The sequence below is a fragment of the Lichenostomus cassidix genome, unplaced genomic scaffold (assembly GCF_008360975.1).
Source record: "Lichenostomus cassidix isolate B80296 unplaced genomic scaffold, HeHo_3.0 HiC_scaffold_37, whole genome shotgun sequence".
In the NCBI taxonomy this organism is placed as follows: Eukaryota; Metazoa; Chordata; class Aves; order Passeriformes; family Meliphagidae; genus Lichenostomus; species Lichenostomus cassidix.
Genome location: NW_028147279.1, coordinates 168,604 through 187,728, shown reverse-complemented (window position 1 = coordinate 187,728; position 19,125 = coordinate 168,604). Strand labels below are relative to the sequence as shown.

At 54.5% G+C, this 19,125-nt stretch overlaps 1 protein-coding gene across 1 annotated transcript; it reads left to right on the top strand.

Annotated features, from left to right (window-relative positions):
* On the top strand, positions 1-18,404 carry LOC146423480 (glutamate receptor ionotropic, kainate 5-like; the record flags this gene model as incomplete). The annotated part of the gene is made up of 15 exons (XM_085044622.1): positions 1-30; positions 1,254-1,415; positions 4,598-4,750; positions 6,329-6,433; positions 7,414-7,521; positions 7,975-7,995; positions 8,618-8,809; positions 10,291-10,404; positions 10,497-10,606; positions 11,954-12,127; positions 14,167-14,332; positions 15,244-15,469; positions 15,564-15,692; positions 16,916-17,037; positions 17,904-18,404. Coding segments are annotated over 15 exons (2,313 nt in total), but the record flags the coding sequence as incomplete, so codon positions are not given.
* Between the last annotated feature and the right edge of the window lie 721 nt (positions 18,405-19,125).

Genomic DNA, 19,125 nt, shown 5'->3' with positions numbered 1-19,125 from the left:
ACCTTCTACAAATACATCCTGACCACCATGGTGAGCCTGAGTGACCACTGAGTGACCGCTGAGTGACCGCTGAGTGACCACTGAGTGACCGCTGAGTGACCGCTGAGTGACCACTGAGTGACCGCTGAGTGACCGCTGAGTGACCGCTGAGTGACCGCTGAGTGACCACTGAGTGACCAATGAGTGACCAATGAGTGACCGCTGAGTGACCACTGAGTGACCCCTGAGTGACCCCTGAGTGACCAATGAGTGACCAATGAGTGACTGCTGAGTGACCGCTGAGTGACCATTGAGTGACCATTGAGTGAGCAATGAGTGACCAATGAGTGACTGCTGAGTGACCGCTGAGTGACCACTGAGTGACCGCTGAGTGACCGCTGAGTGACCACTGAGTGACCACTGAGTGACCACTGAGTGACCCTGAGTGACCACTGAGTGACCACTGAGTGACCAATGGGTGACCGCTGAGTGACCACTGAGTGACCAATGGGTGACCGCTGAGTGACCGCTGAGTGACCACTGAGTGACCACTGTGTGACCAATGGGTGACCACTGAGTGACCGCTGAGTGACCACTGAGTGACCGCTGAGTGACCACTGAGTGACCACTGAGTGACCAATGAGTGACCACTGAGTGACCGCTGAGTGACCAATGAGTGACCACTGAGTGACCCCAAATGTCCTCTTGTGGCTCCCAATGACCACCCAATGGCTGCCCTTGAGCTCCCAATGACCCCAAATGACCCCAAATGATCTCAAATGACCCCAAATGACCCCAAATGACCCCAAATGACCTCAAATGACCCCAATGACCACTCTTGACCACCAATTGCCCCCAATGACCCCAATGACCACCCAATGACCACCCAATGACTCCAATATCCCCAAATGACCCCAACTGACCCTGACTGACCCCAATGACCACCCAATGATCCCAATGACTACCACTGACCCCAATGACCCCCAATGACCACTCTTGACCACCCATTGTCCCAAATGACCCTGAATGACCCTAATGACCCCAAATGACCTCAAATGACCCCAATGACCACCCAATGATCCCAATGACCCCAAACTACCCTGACTGACCCTGAGTGACCCCAATGACCATTCTTGACCACCCAATGACCTGCAATGATCCAAACGACCCCGAATGACCCGAATGACCCCAAATGACCCCAATGACCACCTAATGACCCCACAATGACCCTGAGTGACCCCGAGTGACCCCGAGTGACCGCGGCTGACCCGCAGGACTTCCCTCTGCTGCGGCTGGACTCTCTGCCGGCCGCTCCGGCCACTGTCCTTGGCTTCTCCATGTTCAACACTTCCCATCGCTTCTACCCCGAGTTCGTCCGGAGCCTCAACATGTCCTGGCGGGAGAGCTGCGAGCTCGGACCTTACCCGGGGCCGGCGGTGAGGGGAGAACCCAAAAACCCCAAAAACCTGAAAAAATAACCCAAAAAATGAAAAAAACCCGAAAAAAATCCCATGAAAAATGAAAAAAACCCGAAAAAAATCCATAAAAATCCTCAAAAAAACCCAATAAAAACCCCAATAAAATCCCCTCAACATGTCCTGGCGGGAGAGCTGCGAGCTCGGACCTTACCCGGGGCCGGCGGTGAGGGGAGACCCCAAAAACCCCAAAAAACCCCCAAAAAACCCCAAAAAATAACCCAAAAAATGAAAAAAACCCGAAAAAAATACCCCGAAAAAAAAAACCCCAAAAAACCCAAAAAAACCAAAAACACAAAAAACCCCCAAAAACCACCAAAAACCCCCAAAAAACAAAAAACCAAAAACAAAAAACCCCCCAAAAAACCCAAAAAAAACCCCAAAAAAAAAAAAAAAACCAAAAAACCCCAAAAAACCCCCAACACCCAACCACCACCACCCACACCCAAACCCAAAAAACCCCAAAACCCCAAAAACCCCCAAAAAAACAAAAAAAAAAAAACCCAAAAAAAAAACCAAAAAAAAAAAAACCCAAAAAAACCAAAAAAACCCAAAAAACCAAAAAACCCCAAAAAAACCACCAAAAAACCCCCAAAAAACAAAAAACCAAAAACAAAAAACCCAAAAAACCAAAAAACCCCAAAAAAAAAAAACCAAAAAAAAACCCCAAAAAAAAAAAAAAAAAAACCCAAAAAACCCAAAAAAACCCAAAAAACCCCAAAAAATCACCAAAAATTACCCCAAAAAAACCCAAAAAAATCCCACAAAACCCCCAACACCCAAACCACCACCACCCCCCAAACCCCAAAAACCCCAAAACACCCCAAAAAACCCCAAAAAAAACCCAAAAAAAAAAAAAACCCGAAAAAAATACCCCGAAAAATGAAAAAAACCCCAAAAAACCCATATGAAAAACCCTAAAAACATCAATAAAACCCCCCAAAAAACCACCAAAAAATCCCCCAAAAAATCAGAAAAACCCTAAAAATCAAAAAACCCCAAAAAAGCCCGAAAAAAATACCCCAAAATATAAAAAAAAACCAAAAAACCCCAATAAAATCCCCTCAACATGTCCTGGCAGGAGAGCTGCGAGCTCGGACCTTACCCGGGGCCGGCGGTGAGGGGGGAACCCAAAAAACCCCAAAATCCCCAAAAACCCCCAAAAAATAACCCAAAAAATTAAAAAAACCCGAAAAAAATACCCCGAAAAATGAAAAAAACCCCAAAAAAACCATATGAAAAACCCTAAAAAGACCAATAAAACCCCCAAAAAAACCACCAAAAAATCCCCCAAAAAATCAGAAAAACCCTAAAAATCAAAAAACCCAAAAAAAGCCCGAAAAAATACCCCAAAAAATGAAAAAAACCCGAAAAAAATACCCCGAAAAATGAAAAAAATGAAAAAAAACCCAAAAAATCCCAATAAAAACCCCTAAAAAACCCCAAAAAAACCCCAAAAAACCCCAATAAAAACCCAAAAAACCCCAATAAAATCCCCTCAACATGTCCTGGCGGGAGAGCTGCGAGCTCGGACCTTACCCGGGGCCGGCGGTGAGGGGAGACCCCAAAAAAATCCCAAAAACCCCAAAAACCCCCAAAAAATAACCCAAAAAATGAAAAAAACCCGAAAAAATACCCCGAAAAATGAAAAAAACCCCAAAAAATCCCAATAAAAACCCCTAAAAAAACCCCCAAAAACCCCAAAACACCCCAAAAACCCCCGAATTCCCCCAAAACCTCACTGGGAACCCCAAAAAGTCCAGAATTCCCCCCAAATCCCAATGAGGAAACCCCAAAATTTCCCCCAAAACCTCACTAGGAACCCAAAACCCCCGAATTTCCCCCAAATCTGGTCCTGGGAAGCCCAAAAACCCCAGTTTTCCCCAAACCCAGTCCCAGGAACCCCTAAGCCCCAAATTCCCCCCAGTCCAGTCCAGGGAACCCCAAAAACCCCAAAATCTCACGGAACCCCAAAACCCCGAATTCCCCCAAATGCCCCGAATTTCCCCTAATCCAGTCCCAGAACCCCAACTCCCCCCAATTTTCCCCCCGAAACCCAGTCCCAGGAACCCAAACCCCCAAAATTCCCCAATCCAGTCCCAGGAACCCCAAAACCCCCAAAAAATCCCACGGGGAACCCCAAATTTCCCCCAAACCCCCCGGAATTCCCCCAAACCCAATCCGAGACCCCAAAACCCCCAAATTCCCCCAAATTTCCCCCCAAAACCCCCAAATTCCCCCTAAAAGCCTCACTGGAAACCCCAAAAACCCCAAATTCCCCCAATCCCGATCCCAGAAACCCCCAAGCCCCCAAATTTCCCCAAAACCCCAAATTCCCAAAATCCCCAATTTCCCCCAAACCCCCAAATTCCCCCAAAACCCCCAAATTCCCCCAAAACCCCCAAATTTCCCCAAAAAACCCCAAAATTTCCCCCAAAACCTCCCAGGAAACCCCCAAATTCCCCCAAATCCCACAAACCCCAAAACCCCCAAATTTTCCCCAAAACCCCAAATTTCCCCCAATCCCCCCAAATTTCCCCCAAATTCCCCCAAATTTCCCAAAATCCCCCAAATTTCCCCAAAAATTTCCCCAAGATCCCCCAAATTTCCCAAATTTCCCCAAAACCCCGAAATTTCCCCCAAAACAATTCCCCAAATTTCCCCCAAATTCCCCAAATTCCCCAAATTTCCCCAAAACCCCCAAATTTCCCCCAAAACCCCAAATTTCCCCCAAAACCCCCAAATTTCCCCCAAACCCTGAATTTCTCCCCAAATCCTGATCCCAGAAACCCCAAACCCCCAAATTTCCCCAAAACCCCAAATTTCCCCCAGATTTCCCCCAAAAACCCCCAAATTTCCCCCAAACCCCCAAATTTCCCCAAAACCCCAAATTTCCCCAAAACCCCCGAAATTTCCCCCAAACCCCCAAATTTCCCCCAAAACCCCCGAATTTCCCCAAATTTCCCCAAACCCCCAAATTTCCCCAAATTTCCCCCAAAACCCCAAATTTCCCCCAAAACCCCGAAATTCCCCAAAAACCCTGAATTTCTCCCCAAATCCCGATCCAGAAACCCCCTAACCTCCCAAATTCCCCCAAAACCCCCAAATTTCCCCCAAAACCCCAAATCCCCCCGAACCCGCAGCTGTCGGCGGCGCTGCTGTTCGACGCGGTGCACGTGGTGGTCGGCGCGGTGCGGGAACTGAACCGCAGCCAGGAGATCGGCGGTCGCCCCTTGGCTTGCGCCGCGCCGGGGATCTGGCCGCACGGCACCAGCCTCATGAACTACCTGCGCATGGTGAGGGGCCCGGGAACCCCAAAAAGTACTGGGGGGAATCACGAAAAATCCGGGGGGGAATCCCAAAAAATCCGGGAGAGAATCCCAAAAAATCCGCAGTGGGAATCACGAAAAATCCTGGAGAGAATCCTGAAAAATCCTGGAGACAATCCCAAAAAATCTGGGGGAATCCCAAAAAATCGTGGAGAGAATCCCAAAAAATCCGGGGGATCCCAAAAAATCCTGGAGACAATCCCAAAAAATCATGGAGAGAATCCCAAAAAATCCGGGAGAGAATCCCAAAAAATCTGGGGGGATCCCAAAAAATCCTGGAGACAATCCCAAAAAATCATGGAGAGAATCCCAAAAAATCCTGGAGAGAATCCCAAAAAAACCGCAGTGGGAATCACGAAAAATCCTGGAGAGAATCCTGAAAAAATGGTGGGAATCCCAAAAAATCGTGGAGAGAATCCCAAAAAATCTGGGGAGATCCCAAAAAATCCTGGAGACAATCCCAAAAAATCATGGAGAGAATCCCAAAAAATCCAGGGAGATCCCAAAAAATACTGGGGGGAATCCCAAAAAATCCAGGGAGCCCAAAAAATCCTGGAGAGAATCCCAAAAAATCCTGGAGACAATCCCAAAAAATCTGGGGGTCCTGAAAATATGGGGGGAGCCTGAAAAAATCGTGGTGGGGATCCCAAAAAATGCTGGAGACAATTCCAAAAAATCCGGGGTATCCTGAAAATCTGGGGATCCTGAAAAATCTGGGGGTCCCAAAAATATGGGGGATCCTGAAAATTGGGGATCCCAAAAAATCATGGTGGGAATCCCAGAAAATCTGGGGAGCCTGAAAAACCAGAGGGATCCCAAAATCCAGGGATCCCAAAAATTTGGGGTGAATTCCAGTGGATTTGGGGTGAATTCTGACAGATTTGGGGTGAATTCCGAGGGATTTGGGGTGAATTCTGGTGGATTTGGGTTCATTTCGATGGATTTTGGGGTGAATTCTGGTGGATTTGGGTTCGTTCTGATGTATTTTGGATTTTGAGGTTCGTTCTGACTGATTTTGGGGTGAATTCTGGCGGATTTGGGGTTCATTCTGTGGGATTTTGGATTTTGGGGTGACCCTGACCGATTTTGGGGTGGATTCCGGTGGATTTGGGTTCATTCTGGTGGATTTTGGGGTGAATTCCGGTGGATTTGGTGTGAATTCTGGTGGGTTTGGGATAAATGATGGATTTGGTGTGAATCTGAGGAATTTTGGGGTGAATTCCTGTGGATTTTGGGGTGAATCTGAGGAATTTTGGATAAATGATGGATTTTGGGGTGAATTCCGGTGGATTTGGGGTTCATTCTGTGGGATTTTGGATTTTGGGGTGACCCTGACCGATTTTGGGGTGAATTCCAGTGGATTTTGGGGTGAATTCTGGTGGATTTTGGGGTGGATTCCGGTGGATTTGGTGTGAATTCTGAGGAATTTGGGATAAATGATGGATTTTGGGGTGACCCTGACCGATTTTGGGGTGAATTCCGGTGGATTTGGGTTCGTTCTGACCGATTTTGGGGTGAATTCCTATGGGTTTGGTCCATCCCCAGGTGGAGTACGATGGCCTCACGGGACGAGTTGAGTTCAACAGCAAAGGGCAAAGAACCAATTACAGCCTGAGGGTGCTGGAGAAGGGCCGGGATGGACACCGGGAGGTGCGGCCGGAGGGACCCCGAGTGACCAATGAGTGACCAATGAGTGACCCCGAGTGACCAATGAGTGACCCCTGAGGAGTGACCGCTGAGTGACCCCTGAGTGACCAATGAGGGACCAATGAGGGACCCTGAGTGATGTCAGTGTGTGACCCTGAGTGACCCCTGAGTGACCAATGAGTGACCCTTGAGTGACCCCTGAGTGACCAATGAGTGACCCTTGAGTGACCCTGAGTGACCAATGAGTGACCCCTGAGTGACCCTGAGTGACCCCTGAGTGACCAATGAGTGTGAACCCAGTGTGACCTCAGAGTGTGACCCCTGAGTGACCCCTGAGTGACCCCGAGTGACCAATGAGTGACCCCGAGTGACCAATGAGGGACCCTGAGTGACCCCTGAGTGACTGCTGAGTGACCCTTGAGTGACCAATGAGTGACCCCTGAGTGACCAATGAGTGACCCCCGAGTGACCAATGAGTGACCCCTGAGTGACCCCGAGTGTGATCCCAGTGTGACCTCAGAGTGTGACCCCTGAGTTACCCTGAGTGACCCCTGAGTGACAGCCCGAGGTGACCCCTGAATGACCTCCAGTGTGACCCCCAGAGTGACCCCTAGGACATCCCAGAGTGACCCTCAGAGTGACCCCAGAGTGTCCCCTAGGACAGCCCAGAGTGACCCCTGAATGACCCTCAGAGTGACCCCCAGAGTGACCCCCCACCCCACTGCCCCCCCAATCGGCCACACCCCTCGTGGCCCCGCCCCTTACACGATGGCCCCGCCCCGCACACAGTGGCCCCGCCCCTGAGTGGGTGGCCCCGCCCCTGACTGGGTAGCCCCGCCCCTGAGTGGGTGGCCCCGCCCCTGACTGGGTTGCCCCGCCCCTGAGTGGGTGGCCCCGCCCCTTACAAGATTGCCCCGCCCCTGACGCGGTAGCCACGCCCCTTACATTGTGGCCCCGCCCCTCACACGTGGCCCCGCCCCCAGGTGGGGGTGTGGTTCTCCAACCGGACACTCGCCATGGACGAAGCCACGCTGGCCCTGAACGCCTCGGACAGCCTGGCCAACAAGACCCTCATCATCACCACCATACTGGTCAGCGCTGGGATGGACTGGTTTATACTGGGAGGGACTGGGAGGGACTGGGAGGGACTGGGATGGGAATAGTTTATACTGGGAGGGACTGGGATGGGTTAGAATGGGACTGGGATGGACTGGGAGGGAACTGGTTTATACTGGGATGGACTGGGATGGACTGGCAGGGACTGGTTTATACTGGGAGGGACTGGGATGGAACTGGTTTATACTGGGATGAACTGGGATGAACTGGCAGCTCTGATTCCCATCAGGATCTCCATTTAGGATTTCCACTGAAATCCCATTAAGTTCCCATCAATTTCCTTGCTGGATTCCCCCTGGACCTCTGCTGCCCCTCCCTGCTGACCACACTGACCCCACTGACCCTGCTGACCACTCCTGTGTCCCCACTGACCCCACTGACCCTGTCCATGTCCCCACTGACCCCACTGACCCCTGTCCCCACCCCAGGAGAACCCGTACGTGATGCGGGTCGGTGGCTCCGGTGACCCCGAGCGCTATGAGGGGTTCTGTGTGGACATGCTGCGGGAACTCGCAGCTCTGACCCCACTGTCCCCACTGACCCCACTGACCCCACTGACCCCAATGTCCCCTGTGTCCACCCCAGGAGAACCCGTACGTGATGCGGGTGGCCAGAGCCAGCGGCCCCGAGCGCTACGAGGGGTTCTGCATGGACATGCTGCGGGAACTGGCCGCTCTGACCCCACTGACCCCTGTCCATGTCCCCACTGACCCCACTGACCCCACTGACCCCAGTGACCGCTCCCCTGTCCCCAGGAGAACCCGTACGTGATGCGGGTTGGTGGCTCCGGTGACCCCGAGCGGTACGAGGGGTTCTGTGTGGACATGCTGCGGGAACTCACCACTCTGACCCCTGTCCATGTCCCCACTGACCCCACTGACCCCACTGACCCCAATGACCCCTGTCCCCACCCCAGGAGAACCCGTACGTGATGCGGGTGGCCGGAGCCGGCGGCCCCGAGCGTTATGAGGGATTTTGTGTGGACATGCTGCGGGAACTGGCCGCTCTGACCCCTGTCCATAACCCCACTGACCCCACTGACCCCAATGACCCCTGTCCCCACCCCAGGAGAACCCGTACGTGATGCGGGTCGGTGGCTCCGGTGACCCCGAGCGCTATGAGGGATTTTGTGTGGACATGCTGCGGGAACTGGCCGCGCTGCTCAAGTTCCGGTTCCACATCAAGCTGGTGGAGGACGGGCTGTACGGAGCCCCCGAGCCCAACGGCTCCTGGACCGGCATGGTGGGCGAGCTCATCAACCGGGTACGGCAACGGGACGGGGTGGGACGGGGGTCAGGGTGGGAGAAATCCCAGTGGGAGAAATCCTGATGGGGAGAAATCCCATTGGGAAATCCTATTGGGGAGAAATCCCGGTGGGAAATCCCATTGGGAAAATCCTGTTGGGAAATCCTGGTGGGAAATCCCATTGGGGAGAAATCCCAGTGGGAGAAATCCTGATGGGAAATCCTGGTGGAAAATCCCGATGGGAAAATCCTATTGGGAAAATCCCAATGGGGAGAAATCCCAATGGGAAATCCCGATGGGAAATCCTATTGGAAATGTCCTGTTGAGAGAAATCTTATTGGGAAATCCCATTGGGAAATCCTGGTGGGAAAATCCTATTGGGAAAAATTCTATTGGGAGAAATCCCATATGGAAAATTCAGTTGGGAGAAATCCTATTGGGAAATCCTATTGGGAAATCCTGGTGGGAAAAATCCTGTTGGGAGATCCTGGTGGAAAATCCCGATGGGAAAATCCTATTGGGAAAATCCCATTGGGGAGAAATCCCGATGGGAAATCCCAATGGGAAATCCTGATGGGAAATCCTGATGGGAAAAATCCTATTGGGAAAAATCCCATATGGAAAATCCCATTAGGATAAATCCCTTTGGGAGAAATCCTGTTGGGAGAAATCCCGATGGGAAAATCCCATTGGGGAGAAATCCCAATGGGAGAAATCCCGATGGGAAATCCTATTGGGAGAAATTCTGTTGGGAAATCCTGGTGGGAAAGTCCTGCTGGGAGAAATCCCGTTGGGAAATCCCAGTGGGAAAATCCTGGTGGGAAAATCCTATTGGGAAAAATTCTCTTGGGAAAAATCCCATATGGAAAATTCTGTTGGGAGAAATCCCATTGGGAAATCCCGATGGGAAATCCTGTTGGGAGAAATCCCAAGGGGAAAATCCTATTGGGAGAAATCCCATATGGAAAATCCCGATGGGAGATCCTGGTGGGAGAAATCCCATATGGAAAATCCCATTGGGAAAAATCCCATTGGGAAAATCCCACTGGGAAAGGGAACCCCAAACCCACGGGAAGAACCCCAAAACCCATGAAAGACCCCACAAGGGAACCCCAAAACCCCATGAAAGACCCCAAAACCCCACAAAAGACCCCAAGATCTCACAGGGGAACCCCAAAACCCCACAGGAAGAACCCCAAGATCCCACAAAAGATCCTACAAGGGAACCCCAAACCCCAAAACCCCACAAAAGATCCCAAGATCCCACAAGGGAATCCCCAAACCCACGGGAAGAACCCCAAAACCCCACAAAAGACCCCACAAGGATCCCCCAAACCCCAACCAAATCCCCCAACCCTCCAACAACCCCAAACCCCTGGTTCCCCCCAAAACCCCAACCACCTCCCGGGGGGCTCCGGGGCGACCCCCCGACCCCGGGATTTTTCCGGGGTGCCCCATAGGGCCAGCCCCGGCTGACCCCACACTTTTGGGGTCCCCAGAAAGCCGACCTGGCCGTGGCCGCCTTCACCATCACGGCCGAGCGGGAAAAGGTCATCGACTTCTCCAAGCCCTTCATGACGCTGGGCATCAGCATCCTCTACCGCGTCCACATGGTATTCTGGGGTTTTTTTTGGGGTTTTTTTTGGGGTTTTTGGGGGTTTTGGGGCCGGTGCCACCGCGGGGGTCTCACGCCGCGTCCCCCCAGGGCCGCAAGCCGGGGTATTTCTCCTTCCTAGACCCGTTCTCGCCGGCCGTGTGGCTCTTCATGCTCCTGGCGTACCTGGCCGTCAGCTGCGTGCTCTTCCTGGCCGCCAGGTGAGGGGGGAGACCCCGAATGGGACCCCAAATCGTGGGGAACCCCGAAACATGACCCCAAATCATGGAGGAACCCCAAATGGGACCCCAAATTGTGGGGGAACCCCAAATGTGACACAGAAATAGGGAGACCCCAAATAATGGGGAAACCCCAAAATGGGAGACCCCAAATCGTGGGGAACCCTGAAACATGACCCCAAATCATGGGGGAACCCCAAATGGGACCCCAAAACAGGGAGTCCCCAAATCATGGGGAAACCCCAAAACGGGATCCCGAAACAGGGAGACCCCAAATCATGGGGAAACCCCCAAATCCTGGGAAAACCCCAAAATGGGACCCTGAAACGGGGAGACCACAAATCCTGGGAAAAACCCCAAAATCCTGGGAAAAACCCCAAAATTCTGGGGAAACTCTAAAATGGAACCCCGAAACAGGGGCTCAGAATGACCCCACAGGGGTTCAAAATGACCCCACAAGGGTTTGGGGTGACCCAGCAGGTTTGGGGTGACCCCACAGGGGCTCAGGATGACCCCACAAGGGTCCAGGGTGACCCCAGCCAGGTTTAGGGTGACCACAGGTGGGTTCGGGATGACCCCACACGGGTCCAGAGTGACCCAGCAGGTTTAGGGTGACCCCAAACAGGTCCAGAATGACCCCACACGTGTCCAGAATGACCCCACAGGGGCTCAAGATGACCCCACACGTGTCCAGGATGACCCCACATAGGTCCAGGGTGACCCCACAGGGGTTCAGGATGACCCCACACAGGTCCAGGGTGACCCCACACAGGTCCAGGGTGACCCCACAGGGGTTCAGGATGACCCCACAGTGACTCAGGATAACCCCACATGGGTCCAGAATGACCCCACACGTGTCCAGGGTGACCCAGCAGGGGTTTGGGGAGACCCAACGGGTTTAGGGTGACCCCAGGTGGGTTTAGGGTGACCCCACATGTGTCCAGAATGACCCCACACGTGTCCAGGATGACCCCACACGGGTCCAGGGTGACCCCACAGGGGTTTGGGATGACCCAGCGGGTTTAGGATGACCCCACACGTGTCCAGGATGACCCCACAGGGGCTCAGGATGACCCCACACATGTCCAGGATGACCCCACACGTGTCCAGGATGACCCCACAGGGGCTCAGAATGACCCCACAGGGGCTCAGGATGACCCCACACATGTCCAGGATGACCCCACACGTGTCCAGAATGACCCCACAGTGGCTCAGAATGACCCCACAGTGGCTCAGAATGACCCCACACGTGTCCAGGATGACCCCACACGTGTCCAGGGTGACCCCACAGCCGCGTGGGGTCCCATCCCATCGCGGTGTCCCCCCCAGGCTGAGCCCCTACGAGTGGTACAACCCCCACCCGTGCCTGCGGGAGCGACACAGCCTGGTGGAGAACCAGTACACGCTGGGCAACAGCCTCTGGTTCCCGGTGGGAGGATTCCTGCAGCAGGGCGCCGAGGTGCTGCCCCGGGCGCTCTCCACCCGCTGCGTCAGCGGCGTCTGGTCAGGAACCCCAAATTTTGGGGGATTTAGGATAATTTGGGGTGGATTTCGGGGGATTTGGGGTGGATTTGGGGTAGAGTTTGGGGGATTTGGGGCGGTTTGAGATGGATTTTGGGGGATTTGTAGTGGGTTTCAGGTGATTTGGGGCAGTTTGGGGTGGATTTTGGGGGATTTGGGGCGGTTTGGGGTGGTTTGAGGAGGATTTGGGGCAGTTTGGGGTGGATTTGGGGAGGATTTGGGGCGGTTTGGGGTGGTTTGAGGAGGATTTGGGGAGGATTTGGGGTGGATTCCTGCAGCAGGGCGCCGAGGTGCTGCCCCGGGCGCTCTCCACCCGCTGCGTCAGCGGCGTCTGGTCAGAAACCCCAAATTTCGGGGGATTTGGGGTGGATTTCGGGTGGATTTGGGGGGATTTGGGGTGGATTTGGGGTAGTTTGTTGTGGATTTGGGGCAGTTTGGGGTGGATTTGGGGTGGATTTGGGGCGGTTTGGGGTGGATTTTGGGGATTTGGAGGGATTTAGGGTGGTTTGAGGAGGATTTGGGGAGGATTTGGGGTGGGTTTGGGGTGGATTTGGGGTCGATTTGGGGTAGAGTTTGGGGGATTTGGGGTGGTTTGAGATGGATTTTGGGGGATTTGTAGTGGGTTTCAGGTGATTTGGGGCAGTTTGGGGTGGATTTGGGGCAGTTTGGGGTGGATTTGGGGCGGTTTGTTGTGGATTTGGGGCAGTTTGGGGTGGATTTGGGGCGGTTTGGGGTGGATTTCAGGGGATTTGGGGCGGTTTGGGGTGGTTTGAGGAGGATTTGGGGTGGGTTTGGGGAGGATTCCTGCAGCAGGGCGCCGAGGTGCTGCCCCGGGCGCTCTCCACCCGCTGCGTCAGCGGCGTCTGGTCAGAAACCCCGAATTTCGGGGGATTTAGGATGATTTGGGGTGGATTTTGGGGGATTTGGGGTGGATTTGGGGCAGTTTGGGGTGGATTTGGGGAGGATTCCTGCAGCCGAGGTGCTGCCCCGGGCGCTCTCCACCCGCTGCGTCAGCGGCGTCTGGTCAGAAAGCACGAATTTGGGGGGATTTAGGATGATTTGGGGTGGATTTCAGGGGATTTGGGGTGGATTTGGGATGGGTTTGGGGCAGTTTGAGATGGATTTTGGGGGATTTAGGGCAGTTTGGGGTGGATTTGGGGTAGAGTTTGGGGGATTTGGGGCGGTTTGAGATGGATTTTGGGGGATTTGTAGTGGGTTTCAGGTGATTTGGGGCAGTTTGGGGTGGATTTGGGGCAGTTTGGGGTGGATTTCAGGGGATTTGGGGCGGTTTGGGGTAGTTTGAGGAGGATTTGGGGTGGTTTGAGGAGGATTTGGGGTGGATTTGGGGAGGATTCCTGCAGCAGGGCGCCGAGGTGCTGCCCCGGGCGCTCTCCACCCGCTGCGTCAGCGGCGTCTGGTCAGGAACCCCGAATTTGGGGGATTTTGGAGGATTTGGGGTCGATTTGGGGTGGAGTTTGGGGGATTTGGGGTGGATTTTGGGGGATTTCGGGAGATTTGGGGTGGATATGGGGCTGTCTGGGGTGGATTTTGGGGGATTTGGGTTTGAGGGCAGGCTTAGGGATTTTGGGGTTTTGGGATTTTGGGGATTTGGGGATTTTGGGGTTTTGGGATACGGTGTTTTGGGATTTGGGGGATTTTGGGGATTTTGGGATTTGGGAATTTGGGGGTTTGGGGATTTGGGGGTTTGGGGATTTGGGGATTTGAGGATTTGGGGGTTTGGGGGTTTGGGGATTTGGGGATTTGGTGGGTTTGGGGGTTTGGGGATTTGGGGGTTTGGGGATTTGGGGATTTGGGAGTTCAGGGATTTGGGGATTTGGGGATCTGGGTCTGGGTTTGGGGATTTGAGGATTTGGGGGTTTGGGGATTTGGGGATTTATTTGGGGATTTGGGGATTTGGCTTCCAGTATTCGGGGTCAGTTTCCGGGGTCTCTCCCTGCCCGGCCGTGTCCCCACCCTGAGCGGGCGCGGCGCTGTCCCCTGCCCTGCCGTCCCCTCCCCAGGTGGGCGTTCACCCTCATCATCATCTCGTCCTACACGGCCAACCTGGCGGCCTTCCTGACCGTGCAGCGCATGGAGGTGCCGGTGGAGTCGGCCGATGACCTCGCTGACCAGACCAACATCGAGTACGGCACCATCCACGCCGGCTCCACCATGACCTTCTTCCAGGTCAGGGGCCGGGGGGGCAGCTGGTCAGTCCGGCCGGCAGTCGGTCGGTTGGTTGGTTAAGCCGACTGGTCGATGAGCCTGATCAATCAACCCGATCGGTCAACCCAATCAATCAGTCAACCCAATCAATCAACCCAGTCATTCCAACCCAACCAATCGGTCAACCCAGTCAATCAATCAACCCGATCAATCAACCCAATCATTCCAACTGAATCAATTGGTCAACCCAATCAATCAATCAATCAACCCAACCAAATCAACCCCCCAATCAATCAACCCAACCAATCAATTAACCCAATCATTCCAACCCAACCAATAGGTCAACCCGATCAATCAACCCAATCAATCAACCCAATCAATCCAACCCAACCAATTGGTAAACCCAATCAATCGGTCAACCCAGTCAATCAACTCAACCAATCAACCCAATCATTCCAGGCTAACCAATCAGTCAACCCAATCAATCGGTCGATCAGTCAGTCAACCCGATCAATCAACCCAATCAATCAACCCAATCATTCCAACCCAACCAATCAATCAACCCAATCAATCAACCCAACCAATTGACCCAACCAGCCAATAAAACAACTCAACCAAACCCAACCAAAATCAACTCAACCCAACCCAAAAAAACCCAACCAAACCCAACCCAACCCAACCCAACCCAACCCAACCCAAACCAACCAAACCCAACTCAACCAAAATCAGCCCAACCCAACCCAACCCAACCCAAAAAAACCCAACAAAACCCAACCCAAACCAACCAATCCCAACCCAACCCAACCCAACCCAACCAAAAACCCAACCAAACCCAACCAAACCCACCCCACCCAACCCCCGACTCACCCCACCCCACCCCCGCCCCCAGCCCCGCAGCCCCCAAGCCCGTCTCCCCCCGCCGCCCCCGCCAGAACTCGCGCTACCAGACGTACCAGCGGATGTGGAACTACATGCACTCCAAGCAGCCCAGCGTCTTCGTCAAGAGCACGGAGGAGGGCATCGCGCGCGTCCTCAACTCCAAGTACGCCTTCCTGCTGGAGTCCACCATGAACGAGTACCACCGGCGCCACAACTGCAACCTCACGCAGATCGGGGGGCTGCTGGACACCAAGGGCTACGGCATCGGCATGCCGCTGGGTACCGCGGGGCGCCGGGGCGGGGATGGGGGGGGTTTCGGCCCCCCGAAAAAGAGGTGGGAACGCGCCTTGTGACGTCCCCTCGCGCCGCCCAGGGTCGCCGTTCCGCGACGAGATCACGTTGGCCATCCTGCAGCTGCAGGAGAACAACCGGCTGGAGATCCTCAAGAGGAAGTGGTGGGAGGGAGGACACTGTCCCAAGGAGGAGGATCATCGGGCCAAAGGTGGGGAGGGGGCTGGGGGTGAGGGGATGGGGTTGGGGTGGGTTGAGTTTGGTTGGATTGGGTTGGGTTGGGTTGGGTTGGATTGGTTGGGTTGAGTTGTTTGATTGGCTGGTTTGATTGATTGATTGGGTTGATTGGTTGGGTTGATTGATTGGGTTGACCAAGTTGGGTTGGGTTGTGTTGAGTTGGGTTGTTTTATTGGCTCGTTGGGTTGATTGGTTGGTTTGATTGATTGGTTGGGTTGATTGATCACATTGATTGATCGGGTTGATTGATTGGGTTGGATTGATTGGTTTGATTGATTGTTTGGGTTGGATTGATTGGGTTGATTGATCGGGTTGATTGATTGGTTTGATTGATTGGTTGGGTTGGATTGATTGGGTTGGATTGATTGGGTTGATTGATTATTTGGATTGGATTGATTGGGTTGATTGATCAGGTTGACCGATTGGTTGGGTTGTGTTGTGTTGAGTTGTGTTGAGTTGTTTTATTGGCTGGTTGGGTCGATTGGTTGGTTTGATTGGTTGGCTGGGTTGGACTGATTGGGTTGATTGGTTGGGTTGATTGATTGGGTTGATTGATCGGGTTGGATTGATTGGGTTGATTGATTGGATTGATTGGGTTGATTGATTGGTTGATTGGGTTGATTGATTGGTTGGGTTGATTGGTTGGGTTGGATTGATTGGTTTGATTGATTGATGGGGTTGGATTGATTGGGTTGATTGATTGATTGGTTGGGTTGATTGATTGGTAGGGTTGGATTGATTGGGTTGATTGATTGGGTTGATTGATTGGGTTGATTGATTGTTTGGATTGGATTGATTGGGTTGATTGATCAGGTTGACCGATTGGTTGGGTTGTGTTGTGTTGAGTTGTGTTGAGTTGTTTTATTGGCTGGTTGGGTCGATTGGTTGGTTTGATTGGTTGGCTGGGTTGGATTGATCGGGTTGATTGATCGGGTTGATTGATTGGGTTGATTGATTGGGTTGGATTGATTGGTTTGATTGATTGTTTGGGTTGGATTGATTGGGTTGATTGATCAGGTTGATTGATTGGGTTGATTGATTGGGTTGATTGATTGGGTTGATTGATGGGGTAGGATTGATTGGGTTGATTGATTGATTGGGTTGATTGATTGGGTTGACCAAGTTGGGTTGAGTTGGGTTGTGCCCGGGGGCCCCCCATGTCCCCCTCATGTCCCTCATGTCCCCTCGTGTCCCCAGGGCTGGGCATGGAGAACATCGGTGGCATCTTCGTGGTGCTGGTCTGTGGCCTGGTCGTGGCCATCCTGGTGGCCGTCATGGAGTTCGTGTGGTCAACGCGGCGCTCGGCCGAGACCGAGGAGGTGCGGGGAGGGTCATCCTGGGGGTCTGGGGGGTCACCCCGAGGGTCTGGGGGTCACCATGAGGGTCTGGGGGTTACCCTAGGGGTCTGGGGCATCACCATGAGGGGGGGAATGGTCACCCTGAGGGTCCTGGGGGTCTGGGGGGTCACCATGAGGGTCCTGGGTGGGGGGAGGACCTGGGGTGTGGGGCTATGGTGGGGTCTCCATGGAATGAGGTGTCCCAGGTGGGTTTGGGGCTCCCAGGTGGGTTCAGGGAGGATCCTGATGGGTTTGGGGATCCCAGAGAGTTTTGGGGGTCCCAGCTGGGTTCGGGGGTCCCAGGTGGCTTTGGGGTCTCAGGTGGATTTGGGGATCCCAGGTAGGTTTGGGGGTCCCAGGTGGGCTTGGGGATCGCACAAGGATTTGGGGTCCCAGGTGGTTTTGGGGATCCCAGATGGGTTTGGGAATCCCACATGGGTTTGGGGATCCCAGCTGGGTTCGGGGGTCCCAGGTGGATTTGGGGTCCCAGGTGGATTTGGGATCTCAGGTGGTTTTGGGGATCCCAGCTGGGTTTGGGGGTCCCAGCTGGATTCGGAGATCCCAGGGGGGCTTGGGGATCCCAGATGGATTTGGGGATCCCAGATGGGTTCAGGATCCCAGCTGGGTTCGGGGATCCCACAAGGATTTGGGTATCCCAGCTGGTTTTGGGGATCCCAGGTGGGTTCAGGGATCACCCTGACTGAATCCCCCAAACCTTTTCTCACCTCCCACCACCATTTCCCCCAAAAACCCACCACGGGCGGGGGGGGGGATCACCCCTCTCCCCTCTCCCCCCTCAAAAAAACCCCAAAAAAACCCCAAAACGGCTGTAACTCTCCCCGGAACAGATCTCTCTGTGCGCGGAGATGCTCCGGGAGCTGCGCCGCGCCGTGTCCTGCCGCCGCCCCCGCGCCCGCCGCCGCCGCCGCCCCCCGGGCCGAGCCCACCCCGGGGGGGTCCCGCACCACGCCGGGGGGGTCCCGCACCACGCCGGGGGGGTCCCGCACCACGCCGGGGGTCCCGCGCTGCGCCTCAGCAACGGCAGGCTGTACTCGGGGGGGGTGGGCCCGCAGGAAGCCCCCCAGCCCCCCTGCGCGCACGTGCGCGTGTGTCCCGAGTGTCGCCGCATCCAGGCCCTGCGCGCCACGCCCCCCAGGACCCCCGGCGGGAGGCAGGGAGGGGGGGGGAGGGGCGGCCCCCCACCCCCCAGCCCGCCCACCCCCCCCCGGCCGAGGGGGGGTCTCGGCAGCCCGAGTGACTCTGCCGCCCCTCCCCCCGCCGCCCCTCCCCCCGCCTTGTACGCCGTGCGTATTGGGGGGGAGGGGCGGCAGAGAGAGGGGGAGGAGTGAGGATGGACCCCCCATCCCATCCCCCACCCGGATTCACACCCCCCGGTTTGACGCCCCTCCCCCAAAATTGCTGTGCCTTCCCGGGGGGGGAGGGGTGAGGAGCCCCTCCCCCACCCCCTGCCCCCCGAGCCGGGCTGGGGATTCTCCCAAATTCGGGGAGGGACCCCAGACCCTCCCCAGGCTGGCGCGGGGATCGGGCAGGGAGCGCGGGGAGGGGCGGAGGGCCGGGCGGGTGTGGGGAGGAGCGTTCCGTTATTAATTATTATTATTAATAATGATTTTTGCTCTCGTTTGAGGCTGGGGGGGGAATTTCGGGGGTTTTTTTTTGGGTTTTTTTCTCTTGGATTTTGGGGTGTTTTCTCCTCCCTCGGTTCGGGGGTGACGTCATCTCTCCCCCCCCAAAAAAACAAAAAACAAAAAAAAATAAAAACCCACCCGGACTTTTACCAAATCTCCACGGATTTTCCCCAAAAACAATTCCCCGACTCCCCCGCCGGGGGGCGCTGTCGGCCCGCGGGAAACGAGATGCAAATGAGATGCAAACGAGATGCAAATGAGATGCAAATGAGCGGCGAGTTCAAAGGGACCCCTCAAGGTCACCCCCCCCACCCGGCCCGGGGGTTGCCATGGCAACCAGACGTGACGTCACCGGGGACACCGCCGGCCGCGGGAGGCTCGGGAGGGGGAAACCCCCCGGAAATAGCCCGGGGGGACCCCCGAC